The sequence below is a fragment of the Penicillium manginii genome, assembly GCF_028828005.1.
Source record: "Penicillium manginii strain IBT 31320 chromosome Unknown utg000004l:1.0-7231830.0:1.0-7236170.0, whole genome shotgun sequence".
Taxonomy (NCBI): Eukaryota; Fungi; Ascomycota; class Eurotiomycetes; order Eurotiales; family Aspergillaceae; genus Penicillium; species Penicillium manginii.
Window position 1 is genome coordinate 1,344,158 of NW_026643105.1, and position 17,892 is coordinate 1,362,049.

The window sequence follows — 17,892 nt, forward strand, 5'->3', positions numbered from 1 at the left end:
ATTTGAATCAGCATGCAAAACCATCTAATTGTTTTGCATCCGCCGGAAACGCTCTTCAGCCGCCCTAGCTCTCCGCTCTCGCTCTAAACGCATCCTCATCTCCGGGGTCATGCCTCGAGTTTCTTCGTCCCGTTTCTCTGCGGCGGATTTCTCCATTGCTCCTAGGGCCCGACCACCTTTGCTGGCCCTTTGGTGTGCTTCTCTCTCGGCATCTTCTTTCTTCAGTCGTTCCAGGTCTGTTTTCCGACGAGTACTTTCTTCCTCTTCGGCGACCTTTCGCTCCCGTTCAGCCCGGCTATCTGCGTCTGTTTTGGATACCGCAGATGGAACCTTTGCCACGGTCCAGTCCCACTTCGATTCTCCTAGCTCGTGACGGGAAATACGGAAGGCATCGCGGGTCGAACGATCTCCGGCCAGTTCAAAGGGCGTACGTCCTTCCTGGTTGGCAATAGTTGGGTCTGCCCCAGCTCTTGTGAGGAGAGCAGTAACAATCGCCGGGGCATCCAAGTTGGCAGCAAGGTGAAGAGGAGTCGGAGAACGGAAGTTCTGGGGCGAGTCGGCAGGTGTGAAGGTAAATGACGGAGGAATAGAGTTGTTTGAGAGGTAAGACATTAAAGCTGGGACTTTGGAGCGGCGGATCAAGGCTTGGATTTGCGAGGTATGTAACAAAGCCTCTTCTTCCTCCTTGGATAGTTTTGGCTTTTGTGGCTGCGGGCGTGGCGTAGAAGGCTTCGATTCTTCCCTCTTCTTTGCCTCGGCGGCGGCAGCGTCAGCGGCCAGCGCGGCCTCGTCAATTTCACTGACCTTAACGCGGGTCAACTCCTTGAAAGATCTCAAAAGTTCTCCTTGTGTGGCTCGGCGAGTGTTAAAGGGGAACCCTCTCAGTCGCGGGTCATTCTGCTTGAGAACGTGATTATCGTATTTCTCGAAGAGTATTCTCTTGTTTGTCTTTCCTGTGGCACGGATGAACAGCAGTTCTGCACTGTCAATCATATCTTTCCAGTCCGCAAGTAGCTCTCGAATATCCTTCTCAAGAGCTACTTCATTGTATCGACGCAGACTAGAACCGGCAGAGTGAGCAGCTCCCCGTGACGCATCACTGGCAGATTGAGAGCCACCTTGTTTGCGTCGAGTGGTATAGCGATGGAATGTTTTGTGCGCGATAACTCTTGCTTGTCTTTCTTCCACTCCGCCTTGCTTGCGGTGGATCTCAGGGGCGAGAGAGACCAACATTGCGGCAAAGTGACCACCGCCAATCATACACATGAAGATGTGGGGACTAGAATCTGGGGGACTCTGTTGAGCCTGTGCCTTATTTGTGCGCGCCTTGATGGGGGCCAATTGTTTTTTCCGTAGGGTGTCCACCAAATGGCTGGGCTCATCTTGTTCAACATTGGAGAAAATTGCCCGGTAGACGCCCAGGGATTTGTTAGAAGGTAGGCCGGAGCTGGACAGCCAGAACAGCGGCTGTTTCGCTGTCCCTCCTTTCACTGTAGTTGTTGCTTCTTCGGGTGACTCGGAGAGCTTCGCTTGTCGCTTCAGCAAGGCTGTGAGCGTTGTGTCGGCGCCACCCTCGGCTGAGTCTGAGTCTGACTCTGAAGATTCTGATCCGGATATAGACTCGTCCAGATCTCCCACAGCTTTAACAAACTGGGCCTCGTCGAGAGGTGCATTGCCCCTCAGCTGGGTCTTGATGTTGTATCGGTGGTGGTCAGATCTAACATGACCTCGTTGCTCCTCCACATTGCGGTAGGTGACGTTGCAGAGAGAGCATAATGACGAGGATGCAATCGCGGATTCTTGCGCAGCGAGCTCGAGATCTTTGGGGGTAGGCTCGGGGGTTTGTTCAGCGATGTCTTGGTTTCCGGTTTTTGTGATCAATGTTGAAAGAAGCTCTTGTGGGAGATCATATACTGCACGCGACAGATTAGTCAATGAACACAAGCAAAGCGTGAAAATGCGCACCATAGAGAGGTTTCTTGAGGAGATCTTCGATGCGAGAGTTCGCCATGGCTGGTGAAGTGTGGAATGTACAGTGTATGTGTGAGTGTAAACCCCTCCAATGACGCCGATGGCCTCTTTTACTGCCGGGCGGGGAGGGCTGCTTTTATGCACGAGTGGGGCGGCCTCAATGCGGTCCCCGCGGCTCAGCCTCCTCCATTTGACTCATACTGCGTCAGACCCGTTCATTTACGAGGCTATGCCTAATTTTCTGGGTTCATTTACTCGGAATGATTCATAGTGGTCACTTGTAAAAGGGCACGCAAGAAAAGTTGCATTCTCAGTAAGACTTCCTAGTTTATACTATTCTCCCTCAACGGAGGGGAAAGATGACAAATTAGAAAAGAATGAATGATATATGTGATATTTAAGAATTGAAACATAGACCATTCAAAATACTTTACTTTATCTACAACAGGCCGGGTCATTATCGGATTGTGACTATCTCATAAAATCACAATTAACTACCTTAAGTTCCTGGGTCCCCTCCGGAGCTTCCAAATCATATTGGTTCAAGGAGCACATTATAGATACTGCTAATAGATATCCGAGTCTAGTAACAGGTGATGATCAGGTGGAGGGTATACAAGTACTACATGTATCTTCTCCATCTTACAACAAATAACCATGCTCTCATCAGCAATGCTCAACCTGAAGCCGCAGTTGATTAACTCATATGATACCTTATACATCTTCATTTTTATCAGCATGAGCTTGGAGCCACCGATCTAACTTTTTGCTTTTAAACATACTATCATGACAAGATGGTTTTCTATCGTGGAGTTCCTGGTGCATGCAATTGTTTTATGCTCTGCAGTCAAGTCTGTGGCAATCTCCGGACCCACACTTCCTTGTCTGTACTTCCAGGGGTCTCCTCGGTTTCAAGCAATGGAGGATCCCGCAACTCAATGTCCCATAAATTAAGCTTATGGCTGCCTCGGTCTCCTTTTCCAGTAAAAAGGTCAAACCTCCAGCCATGTCTGAAGCATCTAATGCCAGCGCCAAGATCTTCAATATCAAAAACGTTGCCTTGTTTTAACGGAAATGCAGAATGGGGACATTGCTAGTGCAAGATTAGCCTACATTCCGAGAAAAGAAGGGTCGGTTGTGATTCGGACAGACGTTATCAATAGCGTGTAGAAATCCCTTATACTTAAACACCAGCACTTGGTCACTGAGGTCCGACAACCGATTCCCTCGCGATTGCTCGGGATCATCTGTCTTGGGAATACTGAGGGTCTTGCATCCAGACAAAACCCGGCAGCCCTTTTCATCTTGACCAATATCTGAGAAAGAAGAAACGTGACCAACTAAGTGCCAGTCATCTGGTCTCTTTTGCTCTTTCGAGACATCCATCGTGCACGCATGAAGCGTTACGCTCTCTCTACATGTGTGTTCGGATATTAATAGCCCGGATCGGCGAATGCTTCTATAGCCGAGCTGGTGGGCCGGGAGGCCACCGATTTCCGAGATTAGACCACTAATTTCACCACAGTGAATTTTAAAGAGATAGATTAAAGACATTGTATGAACTCCGGAGGTGATGGCCTCTCTGATTATTTGACACAAAATGTTGTGTCACGCTTTTTATAATCCAACGCGGTCGACGCGACTTGAAACACGTGAAGTCCTGATATGGCGTCATCCCTGCCGGGTGGCCGCCATTCGGATTTCCCCGGTTTCAGTTGGATGAACTGGTTAGGCAAGCATTACTAGCGTATAAGAATGGAGCTTGGCAGGGGATCTCATCACTAGCAGCGAAATTGTAATGTTGGTGAAAAAGAAGTGTAAAGCCCGAACTCCAGAATATCAGTAACCTTGGACAGAAAAGTAGAGCAATGTGGATCTATATATGTGGGCAGTTTTATATATTGAATACAGCCAAGAATTTCGAGTTCAATTCCAAGGTTATTCCAAGCTTTCACACCGAATATACCTACTAGCCCTTGGAGTACTCGTGCTTGATATCATTTAATAAAGCTGAAATTAAGATCTTGGATCAAGGTCGACCAATAGCAGCATATTTAATCTAAGTGAAATCTGATTTGACGCTGTTTGAATAGTACCATCACGTGACCGGAGATACCAGATGCGGGTTCCGAGTTCGCTTTTTGGACTCATTGGTGATATTGTTTATTCCAGCTGGTTTCAATAAAATAATAAAGAATTCTTAACTCCAAGCCAAGATTGAACAATCCAGACCCATTCAAAACGGTGGAGTCATCCGGTGGGGCGTCCGCCCGGATTTGCGCATTTTTTTGGAAAGCGTCAGAAGCTCGGCTTTTAGTAAGCAACCTGGAAAGCTCTCCGACACCGCCGCCTCCTCTCTTCTTCCCTTAAGTTGAAGTTCTTCTGATCTGAACTACAAGGTTGAACAGGGCGTCACTTGTCGCATGACTGCAAGATGTTAGATGGCAATTCCCAGGTGCCCCTGGGGGTTTCCTACCCAGGGAACCATTCGCTGTCGCAGTCTCAGTCACACCTGGACTCGGCTTTAACTTTCCAACATCATCCGCACACGCAACAAGCCTTCTGCAGCGATGCTGAGGGCTGGGGTCCGCTGAGCCCGCTGGGTTTCCACCTCACTCCATGCTTTATAGATCTGATCGTCGCCCTTGTCGCTGTTTGGGGCACACTGGGTGGCGCAGGCGCACTCTATCTCCTGCTGAAGAAGCGCATTCCCCAACCCGTCTCGAAGAATTGGCACTTCTATGCCAAGCTGGTATGACGATCCCCGCGAGCTTCACCCAGGCTGACATCTTGCGAAACAGCATGGAATGGCACGTACTAATAATTTTCTATTTCATAGGCTGTCCTCGCCGCACTCCTCTTTGTCACGGCCCTTCAAGTAGCCGTGCAAGCCGAAACCCAGCCGAAGACCTTTTTTGCCGACTTCCGTTTCTGGTCCTCACTTCTCACGTTTGCCTCCTTGGGCGTCATCTTTGCGGTACAATATTATGAGCATTGGCGGAGCCGTCAGCCCAATGGTGTGGTTCTATTCTACTGGCTTTTCTTCAATATCGCCTATGCGATCAAGTTGCATTCGCTCGTCGACCGGAAGGACTATGTGGACCAGCTCCCATACTTTGTCTGCATCAACGTCAGTCTAGGGCTCGGATTGCTAGAGTTTATTCTGGAATACTTCATCTCCAAAAAAAAGAGTGCTTACGACGCTCTTGGCGACGAGGATGAATGCCCTTACAACTATGCGGATATTTTCTCGGTCCTCACATTCGGTTGGATGACACCGCTGATGAAGTTTGGATACGAAAACTACCTTACCCAGGATGACCTTTGGAACCTTCGTCGCCGAGACGCTACCCGTGCTACTCTCGATAGTTTGAGCCAGGCATGGGAGGAGGAACTCGATAAGAAGAAGCCGTCCCTCTGGATCGCTCTCTTCAAGGCATTCGGTGGCCCATACGTCCGTGGTTCAATCATCAAATCGGCCAGTGATGTGCTTGCCTTTGTTCAACCGCAGCTTCTTCGTTATCTGATCGCTTTCATTGATTCATATCGACGCCCGGATCCACAGCCAGTCATCAAAGGTGTTGCCATCGCACTGGCAATGTTCTTCGTATCCGTCTGTCAGACTAGCTTTCTTCACCAGTACTTCCAACGTGCCTTCGATACAGGTATGCGTGTGAAATCGTCTTTGACTGCTTTGATCTATTCGAAGGCCCTCCGTCTTTCTAGCGAAGGTCGTGCTACCAAGACTACTGGCGACATCGTCAACCACATGGCTGTGGATCAGCAGCGACTTGCTGACCTGACTCAATTTGGTACACAGTTGATATCTGCCCCCTTCCAAATCGTCCTATGCATGCTATCGCTCTACCAGCTTGTCGGGCCAAGCATGTTTGCTGGTGTCGGTGTTATGATTCTCATGATCCCACTGAACGGTGTCATTGCTCGAATGATGAAGAAGCTCCAGATCAAGCAGATGAAGAACAAGGATTCGCGTACTCGCCTGATGACTGAGATCTTGAACAACATCAAGAGCATCAAGCTTTATGCTTGGAACACTGCATTCATGAACAAGCTCAGTCACATTCGAAATGATCTTGAACTGAACACACTTCGCAAGATTGGTGCGACCCAGTCTATTGCAAACTTCACTTGGCAGTCTACCCCCTTCCTTGTGTCCTGCTCGACATTCACCGTCTTTGTTCTTACGAGTGACAAGCCCCTGACCACCGAGATCGTCTTCCCTGCCCTGACTCTATTCAACCTTCTCACATTCCCTCTGTCGATCTTACCAATGGTTATCACCTCTGTAATTGAATCCAGCGTGGCCGTGCAACGTCTCGTGGACTACTTCACGGCAGAGGAACTGCAGACCGAGTCTGTCATTTTCCAGGACCCCGTTGAACACACTGGTGACGAGTCAGTCCGTGTTCGCGATGCTTCGTGGACTTGGAACCGTCATTCCGGAGTTCCGGTCCTTGAGAATATCGATTTGAGTGCCCGCAAAGGTGAGCTTAGCTGCATTGTTGGTCGTGTCGGCGCAGGAAAGTCTTCCCTACTCCAAGCACTTTTGGGAGAACTTTGGAAGAACCGTGGTGAAGTTGTCGTGCGTGGACGTGTCGCATACGTCGCCCAAGCACCCTGGGTTATGAATGCCAGTGTTCGTGAGAACATTGTATTTGGCCACCGATGGGACCCAGCATTCTACGAACTGACGGTCGAGGCCTGCGCTTTGATCGATGACTTTAAGATCATGCCCGATGGTGATCAGACTGAAGTCGGAGAGCGTGGTATCTCACTCTCCGGAGGACAGAAGGCACGTTTGACCCTCGCAAGAGCAGTATATGCACGTGCAGATATTTATCTTCTTGACGATGTTCTTTCCGCCGTGGATCAGCACGTTGGCCGCCACATCATCAACAAGGTCCTCGGTAGCTCTGGCATTCTGGCTGGAAAGACGAGAATCTTGGCTACCAACGCTATCACCGTCCTCAAAGAAGCGGACTTCATTGGCCTGCTGCGTGACAAGACTATCATTGAAAAGGGCACATATGAACAACTTATGGCAATGAAGGGCGAAATCTTCAATCTCGTGAAGACCAACCTCGCAGAATCGGACGACGAGCGCTCTGATGCATCAGATGATGACCTGGCCAGCCCTGGGAACTCCGAGTCTACTGCTGTACTTGACGATGACGAAGAGGACCCCGACAGTGAAGAACTCGAGCAACCGGGTTCTCTTGTTCCCATTAAGAGTGGGCGTAGTCCCCAGCGCAAGGCTAGCCATGTTACTCTGCGGCGAGCCAGTACTGCAACCTGGCAGGGCCCACGCCGCAAGCTGGGAGACGAAGAAAATGTTCTCAAGAGCAAGCAGACTCAAGAGACTGCCCAACAAGGCAAAGTCAAATGGAGCGTCTATGGAGAATACGCTAAGAATAGCAACATTGTGGCGGTTACGTTCTACTTGCTTGCTCTTCTGCTTTCGCAAACTGCCCAAGTGCTTGGAAACTTCTGGCTGAAGAGTTGGACGGAGGCTAACGAGGCACATGGCACAAATGCTAGTGTCGGTAAGTTCATTGGTGTCTATCTAGCCTTTGGCCTGGGCTCGTCTCTTCTCGTCATCGTTCAAAACTTGATTCTCTGGATCTTCTGCTCCATCGAGGCTTCTCGCAAACTCCACGAGCGCATGGCTTTTGCCATTTTCCGCTCTCCCATGAGCTTCTTCGAGACGACTCCATCAGGTCGTATCCTGAACAGATTCTCTAGCGATGTGTACCGTGTCGATGAGGTCCTTGCGCGTACCTTCAATATGCTGTTCGCCAACGCTGCTCGTGCCGTTTTCACCATGACTGTCATTTGTACATCGACCCCAGCCTTCCTGATATTCGTTCTCCCTCTGGGCTGGGTTTATCTCAGCTATCAGAAGTACTACTTGCGAACCTCTCGTGAGTTGAAGCGACTGGACAGTGTCACTCGAAGCCCTATATATGCCCATTTCCAGGAATCGCTCGGTGGTATTTGTACTATTCGTGCCTACAAACAGGAAAATCGCTTTGCACTTGAGAATGAATGGCGCATGGACGCCAACCTGCGTGCTTACTTTCCGTCCATCAGTGCAAACAGATGGCTGGCCGTGAGACTGGAATTCATCGGCTCCATCATCATCTTGGCTGCTGCTGGACTTGCCATTCTCTCTGTTGCCTCCGGCAGCGGTATCAGCGCGGGCATGGTAGGTTTGGCCATGTCATATGCTCTCCAGATTACACAGTCCTTGAACTGGATCGTTCGCCAGACTGTTGAGGTTGAGACTAATATCGTGTCTGTTGAGCGAGTGCTGGAGTATGCGAACCTGCCCAGCGAGGCACCTGAAGTTATCTTCAAGCGTCGTCCTGCCATCGGCTGGCCTGCTCAAGGTGCTGTCTCCTTCAAGAACTACAGCACCCGCTATCGCGAGGGTCTTGACCTGGTCCTCAAGGACGTCACCCTCGACATCAAACCCCATGAAAAGATTGGAGTCGTTGGTCGAACTGGTGCTGGAAAAAGTTCTCTCACTCTGGCTCTGTTTCGAATCATCGAAGCCACGAATGGCAGCATTGAGTAAGTTTTGATTCATGGGACGCGTTATATCCTAGGATCTTCAACTGACGTTTCTATAGAATTGACGGGCTTGATGTCTCGACGACTGGCCTCTTCGACCTCCGCGGTCGCCTGGCTATCATTCCCCAGGACCCTGCCATGTTTGAAGGTACACTGCGTGACAACCTGGACCCTCGACACGTTCATGACGACACCGAGCTCTGGAGTGTATTAGGTACGGATATACTACTGTTCTACCGGATATCTAAAATAAAGCAATACTAACTGCATTATCATAGACCATGCCAAGCTCAAGGACCACGTCGCTCAGATGGATGGCCAGCTCGACACTCAAATCCAAGAAGGTGGCTCCAACCTGAGTCAAGGTCAGCGCCAGCTCGTCTCTCTCGCCCGGGCTTTGCTCACACCAAGCAATATCCTGGTCTTGGACGAGGCAACCGCGGCAGTTGACGTGGAGACAGATGCACTGCTGCAGCGCACGTTACGCAGCAGCATCTTCCAAGACCGTACTATCATCACCATTGCGCACCGTATCAACACAATCATTGATTCCGATCGCATTGTTGTCTTGGATAAGGGTCGTGTTGTTGAATTTGATACTCCCGCCGAACTGGTTAAGCGCGGCGGTCGCTTCTACGACCTCGCGAAGGAGGCAGGCCTGTTGGACAGCGATGGCATCGCCGGCTCCTCGCAATAACACCATGCACAATCGGGATTTGACTAGCATTGATGAATTTCGCGCGTCATGTGGCAATGTGCCTTCAGCTAGCCTGTTCGCACCTACGCACTCAAGGAGGCGTCAAGCCTTCGTAATATGAATGGCTCGGGGGGGTCCGGGCCTGATCTGGACTACTCGGTCCGATCGCTAAGTCAGTCTGCATTCCGAGTGTCTAATTCCACACAGTCTGCATGGGTCATGTTTATTGACTGCCTGTCCTGCCCGTTTCTGACCGCATTGAGGAGGTCCTGCGTGTGGCGCAGGCTGTCTGTGCAAGGATGACCAATTCACTCCAATACGGGGAACGCACTTCTGCAAATGCAATACCCCGGTCATCTTATCCTCGCACATTCTTGACAGGGGCAATAGTTGCAGCAATCATGGCCCAAAGCTCTCTGAAATTTTTACGCAAGACAAAATACCCCATCCCCCCCCCCCTCTGTAGCCATCATGTGTTTCAATTATCTTGCGCCTCCAATGCAACATGATCGAATGCGACTGATTGGCTTGGCAAGTCGCTTGGTCACTCAGAAAAATGCTTTGTCATTTCCCTTGCCCCTTGTTATTGGAATCGATATTGCGGTCCGTGTACAGCGTTATTTTACTTTGTTTCATGTTTTTGTATTTTGTGCATACACCACCCCCCAAGGCACATACGGGAGAAGAAAAGAAAAAAGTTTGATCAGTTTGTCGGTGTCTGGAGGGTGACAACAACAAAACGTTAGTTGCATATACAGAATGACATAATTCCAATTGGCGCCTTGCAAATCCAGTTTCGCCAGCGTTTTCTGCAGTAGTGTCGAGGACCAAACGTGGCGGTGTCAATTTGATATCAAAGCCTTCGAATGATTTTCTCTCCTCGGGATCAAACAGTTGGGCATATTTGGGGTCGGTTGTAGCGGTGAACGATCCCTGCCACCTGGCAACTGGCCGCCACGGCGCCTGCAGTCTACCATACCTAGGTAGGTATCCTAAACTAAGTACAAAGCACCTATGCAGATACTTGAAGAAAATTTCTGCTCATGGAGTTCCTGCGGGAAGGTTGGAGCGAGTTCACACGCGAACTCACCACACCTGCAGTGATTCCCACACAGTCCAGACAGGAGTTCTCACCTTTCCTTTCAAAGCTCGAGCCAGCGTTCATGTTCCAAGAATAAATCCGGAAAACACTTGCAATATTCGCCAATGATGGCTTGAGTACATATAGTGGCTATGCTTTTACGGGGAAATAATTCTGCCTGTACGCAATCAATAGTGGCAAACAATATCCCTTGCCGGAGGCTCACGTATCTGCGGACAGAAAATCCTTCCACGCGACAAGATATGCACTGAATTGTAAGCACCGACCTATTTGTATATGTGCAATACTATCAGTGTTTTTACTAGTAGTAGGTAGTGAATATGCAGGAGCCAGGAGAATGCTGGATGATTTGAATTCACCACCCATGCCGATTTTCGATTAACTTCGATGTACAATATCGAGGAGGCAAATTCTAACTTCTCCCTTTGGAAAGGCAATGGAAAGTGAAAATCAAAGATCTTGAATGGGCTGCACAAATGAGTAATCTCATCCGAAATTCTAATTCTATGGTGTGCATATGTAACTGGATCTTGAGAAGCGCCGTGGAGAAAGTCGCATGGTTCCTGAGTCTGTACGGAGGGATTCGGTCCACATAAAAGCGACCAATTCAATATATCAGATCTAGTATGGGACGGTATTACATATCAAGTCGTTTTGTGTGCCCCCGGACTTAGTGAGATGCTCTCCTTGACCTTCTGTCCCATTTCGTCCTGCATCTCTTCGTTATGGAGTACATGTATGAAGGTACATACCTCGGGGGGCACCGTTTACCCAATGAGTGTCGCTGGAGATGTGGAAACACCATTGGCCATAGAGGGATATGGAAACTACTTCCTCTCGCTCGGACAAGGCTCGTTTCAGCTATCGAGGGCCCAGGCAAGGGGATCGGAGGTAGGGGTCAGTGCTTAAATCCTCGGGGAAACGTCGAGTGCATTCCCCAATCTGATATAATACGACAGAGTGCGCCGATGATCCAATCAGGGCCCCTGAACCTGAGATCGCAGTTGGCTTGAAAATATCGGGGCTGTCATGCCCAGACCCAAAACGCCTGATCCGATAGCAGGTCCATCTCGCATATTTGTTCCGCAATGACATCCAACCGATGCTGCTCGCGCTGACTCGCGGGGTGGTCAGTTGATGCGTTGATCTTTAAACAGTTGCTTTTCTTGTTCTACTAAGTTACAGCCGAGGATGTCCGAGTACGGGGGCTTTGCTATTTTGTACGGGGTACACAATGCTTTTTTCCTTGCTCTCATCGAAGACCCAGTGGCAGCATGATTAGGTGTGACGCTTGCACGAATATACTCTCCCTGTACCTGGTGAGGACCTGAAATTTCCGACGGTTCGATGGACCTCTCCACCTTTATCTGGCCTAGCTGCATGGCTATAGCTAGAGGGTGGTTCTTGCTGTAGAGTACTTTGTGCCTGCAGATAAAAATCAAGGATATGAATCCAGTCACCAACAGGGTCCGTGAATCGCCGTCATAAGCCAGCAGCCGCATTGAGCGAACCTGGTACACGGTACCGACTCCAGCCAGCCTCATAGTATTTCCCCTCGATCGGCTGCAAAGCTGTCCTACAAGTTGCTGGAATATATGGAGCTGTTGCACAGCGTTTGCAGAAATATCTATCGACGCCATCGTGAAGTATGATTTGCATGGAAATCGGGACCGGGTCCGCAATTCAAGGTGGAAGCTCGGGTTTCTTCATTGTGAGATCTTCCTTTCAGCCCTGGCCTGGTGGAGAAAAGAGGGGCACACTACACACAAGGGGAGGGGAAATCGTCTTCTTCTTCCTAGCTGCATACCCGCGGGTCCAGATACAGGGATTATCCTGATGCATATGATCCGCGATGAGAACCTGGACTGCGGATTCGGAGTTCAGATCTTGCTGGATTTTTTACGCCAAGATCCCTCAGTGGTGGCATCTTATTATTTTGGTGCCGCGATATGCTTTCGAGGCGATGGCTTTGCCTCCGCATTGACGTGGACTTTCCGAGTACCTTGCATCGGCGAATTCGATCGTGCAACAGGTGCAGGTCCTTCCCGGCTGCGTGATCGAGTTGCCTTTGAAGAAAGTGGATTTTTGCTCTTGTGGCAGGTAGTATATTCTGTGGAACTGAGTGGGGTATCGTATGAGTACTCCGTACACTTCTTCATATTCCACAGTTTTTTTAGTGAGGACTGGGGGAGACGAATATCGCCGGGGGAGAATATTCCAAACGAACCCAACTTGCATAAGAAATCGTCACCGAGCAGGTAAAATTTAGCAAATGGAGTAAGAGTTCGCATTAGACTCCAATTTCCCGGTCAAATTCCATCATCCCAGCCACCGATCGCTCGCGTGGGCCGGGCCTCCCCGGCAAAGTTGGAACGCATTCCGGCGCGCTGGGAACAGCGAAATCTTGAATGACGAAGCTACAAATTCAGACTGCCTTATTTTCCTTCGCTTCGGAGGCAGAGCCATCTCGGTATTAGAACTGGACCTGAGACTGCCATTGGCTTCCAAGAAGCGCATGATTCAAGGATCTGGACGAGGTCCCAGCCATCTTGAGGCATAATGACATTGTTTCAGCCACTCAGAAGCAGCACCCTTCGATCGGGGGCGGGGAGGAAGATCTCAGGGACGATCTCATCCGCCGTTTCGGGAAATTTTTCCGTGGCTGCAGTGGTGTGCATTTATATCTCAAATCAGCTTTCTGGTTTGGCAGTGTGAGGCTTGCATTTGGTGTGTCGGTGGATGGGTGGAGATGCGATTAGCTCTGCTAGAATGGCGGAATGGTCGTCCCGTCTGCTTTACCAACCCAAGAAAGAGTTATTGCGGGCCGTCGAATATGCACACCATGGCAACATCGGTTATCCATCCTGGTGGGTTTTCCATTGCACAGGAAACTTTCGAGGATGAAGCCACGGGGAACCTTTTAGCGTCACCGGAGAGTTTGCACCGTTGCCGCATTGAGAGTTAGGGTATGGAGAGTGCGACGGAGTACCACTTGATGATTGGCTGAGAATTGAAGGTCCGGGCTTGACGAGCTGCGAAGATCAGTCAGAGATCAATGCGAGACTCGGGATGGGTCGGGATTCGCCCCAGGACTGTGGGTGATCGTGGGTCTCCAGTTTGGCTATCCAGGTAACTGGGACGGGGATCCCTGCGATGGGTTTACTCTCCCATTGTGTTGTCCCCTTGGGACCACTATGATCCACCTGTGATGTGAGCCAGGATTCAAGCGCATCTCAAAGGAGTGTTAGTGGATTGCCTCTGCCGAGGTACTCCATACATGCCCTGTATACCTTCAAGGTTTTGGTCTATATCCGTTCATAGACATGCATACATGAACCATCTCGCCCTAACACATGGCAGCCCTTCTCCTTCCCAGCCCGCATACTGCGAACGATGCCCATGTGGAGAATCAGGAATGAACTGCGCACGGATTCATTTCCCTACAAGCAAGGGCGGACTTCCAACGCCATCCCATGGCGGAGCTCGAAGCGAGGCCGATCCCAAGGCCCAGGCCCACTCGATTCCCGCCCCAGAGTGACCCAGCGTCATGGTGCAGCAGTGGTAATATCAAAAAGGTAAAAAAGGACCGTGACTTTCGTACTTTATTCATAAGCTTCGGCGCGGGCAAGGACCAGGTGTCATTTAGCACGCGGTCGGGCTCTTCGCGTGTCCCAATCCATCCCCTTTCCCCCACCCGCATCACCCGCAAGAGCTAATCGCGAGGTGGTTGGCTTCAAAATGACTTTTGCCGGCAACAGTGAGGCGAACTCCGATCATCATTGGCGTATCAAGCTGCAAAGCGCTTATAGTAGCCAGGGGTAAGTGCGTAGCCTTGGGACTGTCGACTGAACAAATGTACGGGTTGCATTGTCTTGATGTAGCGAAGCCATGGCAAGCTAAATTAGTACAATATCCACGTACTCTAAGCAATGCAGATACGATCCTTTAATTCAATACTCCCTAAAGTATTCAATATCCCTGCAGGGCCCAATGCCCTAAGGGAGAGAAGATACATGGGTTGCAGTAGGGCTGCTGACTGTAGGGAACCCTAATTCTGCGGGCCGGGCCATAATGCAGTCGTCAAGTACTCCGTAATGAAGGGCCATTGAAATTATTCCCTGCGGTTTCAGTTTTGCTTTTGGCTGAATTTCTCTTCCGGGTTATCGCCAGTTGTAGTGTGTAATCGTGAATTTGTCACATAATATCAAGAGCCTCATAGTTCTGAGTCATGTGCTCTATCTAGTATCTGCTCGTAGTGGGGATCATTTAGCCCTTAAGTTTGAAGGCTGCTCGCACTTCAATACTAATCTGTCACTCATTAAGGGTGAGCACAAGGCTGTCTGTCTGCATACGAAATGTACATAACGTAACGTATAACGTATCCGTCAATTTGATTCCCCTATCCACCAGATCCACCACCGAATCTGTTTGAGAAAGGGGAATCTGGCTTGCATGGACATTGGTTGCTTCACTACAAAATCCCTCGGTCGTCGGCCCCAGACTAGTCATAGTCTGTACTTTTGGAAATTGACGTACGTTGCGACAGTATCGAGTACGGAATATCGAAGCCACGCGATAATAGAATCGCTTCCTGAAACCGCCATAGATGAGAACATGCCTCTTCATGGTCTGTTTGATGTCAGATCAAGGTCACACGCAGTATCTTTGACGGTCAAGTTGCCAGAATCGGACGGTTCCTGGGCGCGGATGATCGATGATAGGACCTTCTGGCTGGGTTCGGGTGGAGCAGTCTCCATGCAGTCGGGCCCTTTTGACAGCCGACTAGTGGACTAGCGTTTCCGGTCCGAGAGTCCGCGGGCCGGTGGCTTCTGTGGAGGGCAATCTCTCGTTTATGGCTGGTCAATGCGTCTTGTAGACCCGCATTGGCTGAGTGGAGACGACGCCGACCTCCATTATAGCCCAATGATAGGCTTGAAAACAAAAGCACCGCAAATCTCTTGCCGCTCCTAGCTCATCCCAGCTGACACAAAGAACTCCCCCTTCAAATTATTTCTCCCCTGGTCCAGACAACCCCTCCAAAGCAGATGGCGGGCCCGCGCCGGCCCCCATGACGTCGACACCCTCGAGGCCGGTCCGATCTGTGGTCGATGACTGCACATCATTGATCGATCGTACTTACATCGCGGCGGCTGTTTACCTCCGGTGCGTTAGTCGGGGCGTCCAGCCTCGTCCTCTCTGTCTGCGACCCGAGAAACCAAATAGAGTACGGCAAGCGATCATCCAATATTCGTCAGGCATACGAGGTCCTTGTCTGCCTCCTGTATCCTCTCCTCTCATCTCCAAAATACAATCCAACATGACGGTTGCCTCGATGTACCTTTGTCGGTGATATTAGAGAAACGACGGTCTCGATCGTGGACGAACAAAACAGACTTTGACTTCTATCCCTTTGCCCAGGCCTTCTCTGATCGAATTCTAAAAAGCCCCTGTCCTCGATCGATACGAAGTCATTCACTACAGCCTTGGCCTCCTGGATTTCCTGAGATAGGAGCAAATGGTTGAACATAGCGAGAGCGAGATGGGTACTTTGTTAGTCTTGTACTCTGTATACTTCAGCGGTGAACCATCTCTCGCGCCGCCGTTCCAGAACGGCACGGGCACAGGCATCATCTGCAGATCAAGGAAGAATTGCAATCCTCCCCCTCCTTGAACTCCAATCCAGTTCATCCCACACCCGTCTCATCTCCCGCCCCCACACCCCCTCTACGGACGCCCCAGTCAGTGCTTGCCCGCTGTCACATCCAGTTCCCCGGCGAATGTAGCGCCTCATCCAGAAGTTTCAGGGTGATTGCATCACTAGCGATCCGAGTATCCCCGGCGCTTTCCAGTCGATTTCTAGATCTGGCGGTAAAAGCGGGCTGTCTGAATACCAGGATGATGTTTGCTCGAATACCCCCAATCATTCCCAATCAGTAGCTCTAGTTCTGAGACCGCCAAGCCTGTCAGAAGGTAAGCCGTACTACGGGCTATGATTTAACGCCGATTCTTCTGGAGGCTATTTGTGGAGGGGAAAGGGGGGTGTGGGTGGGAGGTCATGATGGCGCATGGAAGATGCTCCGAAGCAGCGGTTTGACAGGACCTTTCCCTGCAGTTTAATTTTGCGCACCGACAACTTTCTAGGCTACAAGTGTGGCGGTGGTTGATTTCAGCTCGACATGGAAGTACACGGACACTGTAAATGTAGGAGCATGTACATGTGCAGCTGCACTGACTGTGCCACGTTGTGGCTGAAGTATCTGAGCGTTGCAAGCGACAGTAGCATAGTGCACGATGATTGGTCGAAACTCAGAGACCGAGCTCAATGGTCTAGCCCCGATCTTCATTTGCCCATCACAGTCGTTGTGAATGAGCGGCAGGAGAGACATGATGATCACACTTTCGGGCAGCCCGTTGGCCCCCCCTTTCTCTCATGGCAATATGACATCCCAACGGGCTGCCCGAATTCGCATTAGCGAGTGATGGTGGGGGGCGAAGGCGATCCCACAACAGGAAAATTGAGAATCCAAAAAAAGCAAAAATCTTACAGGAATAGCAATCCACCACTCGGGGAACAGATTGATCGTGGGTTCGTGGGTTTGCGGGACCGCAATCAAAGACTCCCGAAACGCCCCTTGCAACTGTCGGTGGAGAAGGCGTCGAGCCGTTGCCGTTAGTGTAATTGACATCGGGGGTTTCCAATATTGAGAAAAGATCAAAATGACAAATAAAACCAAAGTACGGAGTACAAATCTCGCCTCGTTTACCCGGAGAGGGAATTGGAGGAGAGACGGGATTAGTAAAAATGCTCGAAAGACGAGGAGGGTGATTACCCTCTATTGGGTCAGAGCAATTGATTACTGTTCATCTCCCAGGAAATGCGAGACACTGATACGGATTACTCGATGATCATACCCTAGGGGTTGTGAGCATACTGATCTCTGGTCCTCGTAAATGGGTGTGTGGCGGAGGATAGTGGTTGCTAGATCATGCCAGGCAAGCTAATGATAGGAGTGGATGGGGACTTGCGATGGAGACTAGATGCAGGTGGACCGAAACGATAATTGTCATATTCATCTACCTGAAAAAAGAGAGAGATCAAACTGCGCAGGTACATATTGTTTGCGTATGAGGGACATGCATCTCATCCCCGATCTGGCGCATAAAGTAAATCGCAGTGGCAAGACTTTTGGCATATTTGCATGCTTTGACTACTACACTACCTACTGTACATAGCAAAAGACTATATAGCGCCTCCAGTGAAAGATAGTACAGTACCTAAGGTCGATAGTAGGCCAGTTGCCTCGTCCCGAGAAACCGTAAACTATGGACATCCCGGGAGATGGGCGCGCTGACAGTAGCTTGGGTAGATGTTCCTTTTCCCCTGGGCCCTCCTTGAAGCCCAAATGGTCCTAAAATCCACTTCTGATGAGACTAGCCATAAGGAGGATACTAAAAAGTGGTTTTCCAGGATGACGGGCTAGGTACGTACTCTGGACTGCTGTAGGTGACATCGAGGATTGAAATGTTG

At 50.1% G+C, this 17,892-nt stretch overlaps 3 protein-coding genes across 3 annotated transcripts; 1 reads left to right on the forward strand and 2 right to left on the reverse strand.

Moving 5' to 3' along the window:
- Positions 1–24: 24 nt before the first annotated feature.
- N7533_004215 (putative C2H2 finger and ankyrin domain protein) lies at positions 25–2,011 on the reverse strand (the record flags this gene model as incomplete). Its single annotated transcript, XM_057100865.1, has 2 exons — positions 25–1,913; positions 1,966–2,011. 2 exons carry the CDS (start codon positions 2,009–2,011, stop codon positions 25–27), a joined length of 1,935 nt encoding a protein of 644 aa, XP_056960495.1.
- Positions 2,012–2,818: 807 nt separating this feature from the next.
- N7533_004216 (Rieske (2Fe-2S) protein) lies at positions 2,819–3,357 on the reverse strand (the record flags this gene model as incomplete). Its single annotated transcript, XM_057100866.1, has 2 exons — positions 2,819–3,064; positions 3,085–3,357. 2 exons carry the CDS (start codon positions 3,355–3,357, stop codon positions 2,819–2,821), a joined length of 519 nt encoding a protein of 172 aa, XP_056960496.1.
- A 1,048-nt stretch (positions 3,358–4,405) lies between these two features.
- Positions 4,406–9,262, forward strand: N7533_004217 (ATP-binding cassette glutathione S-conjugate transporter YCF1; the record flags this gene model as incomplete). The annotated part of the gene is made up of 4 exons (XM_057100867.1): positions 4,406–4,723; positions 4,811–8,565; positions 8,625–8,779; positions 8,844–9,262. The coding sequence occupies 4 exons, from the start codon at positions 4,406–4,408 to the stop codon at positions 9,260–9,262; spliced, it is 4,647 nt and encodes a 1,548-aa protein (XP_056960497.1).
- Positions 9,263–17,892: the final 8,630 nt, after the last annotated feature.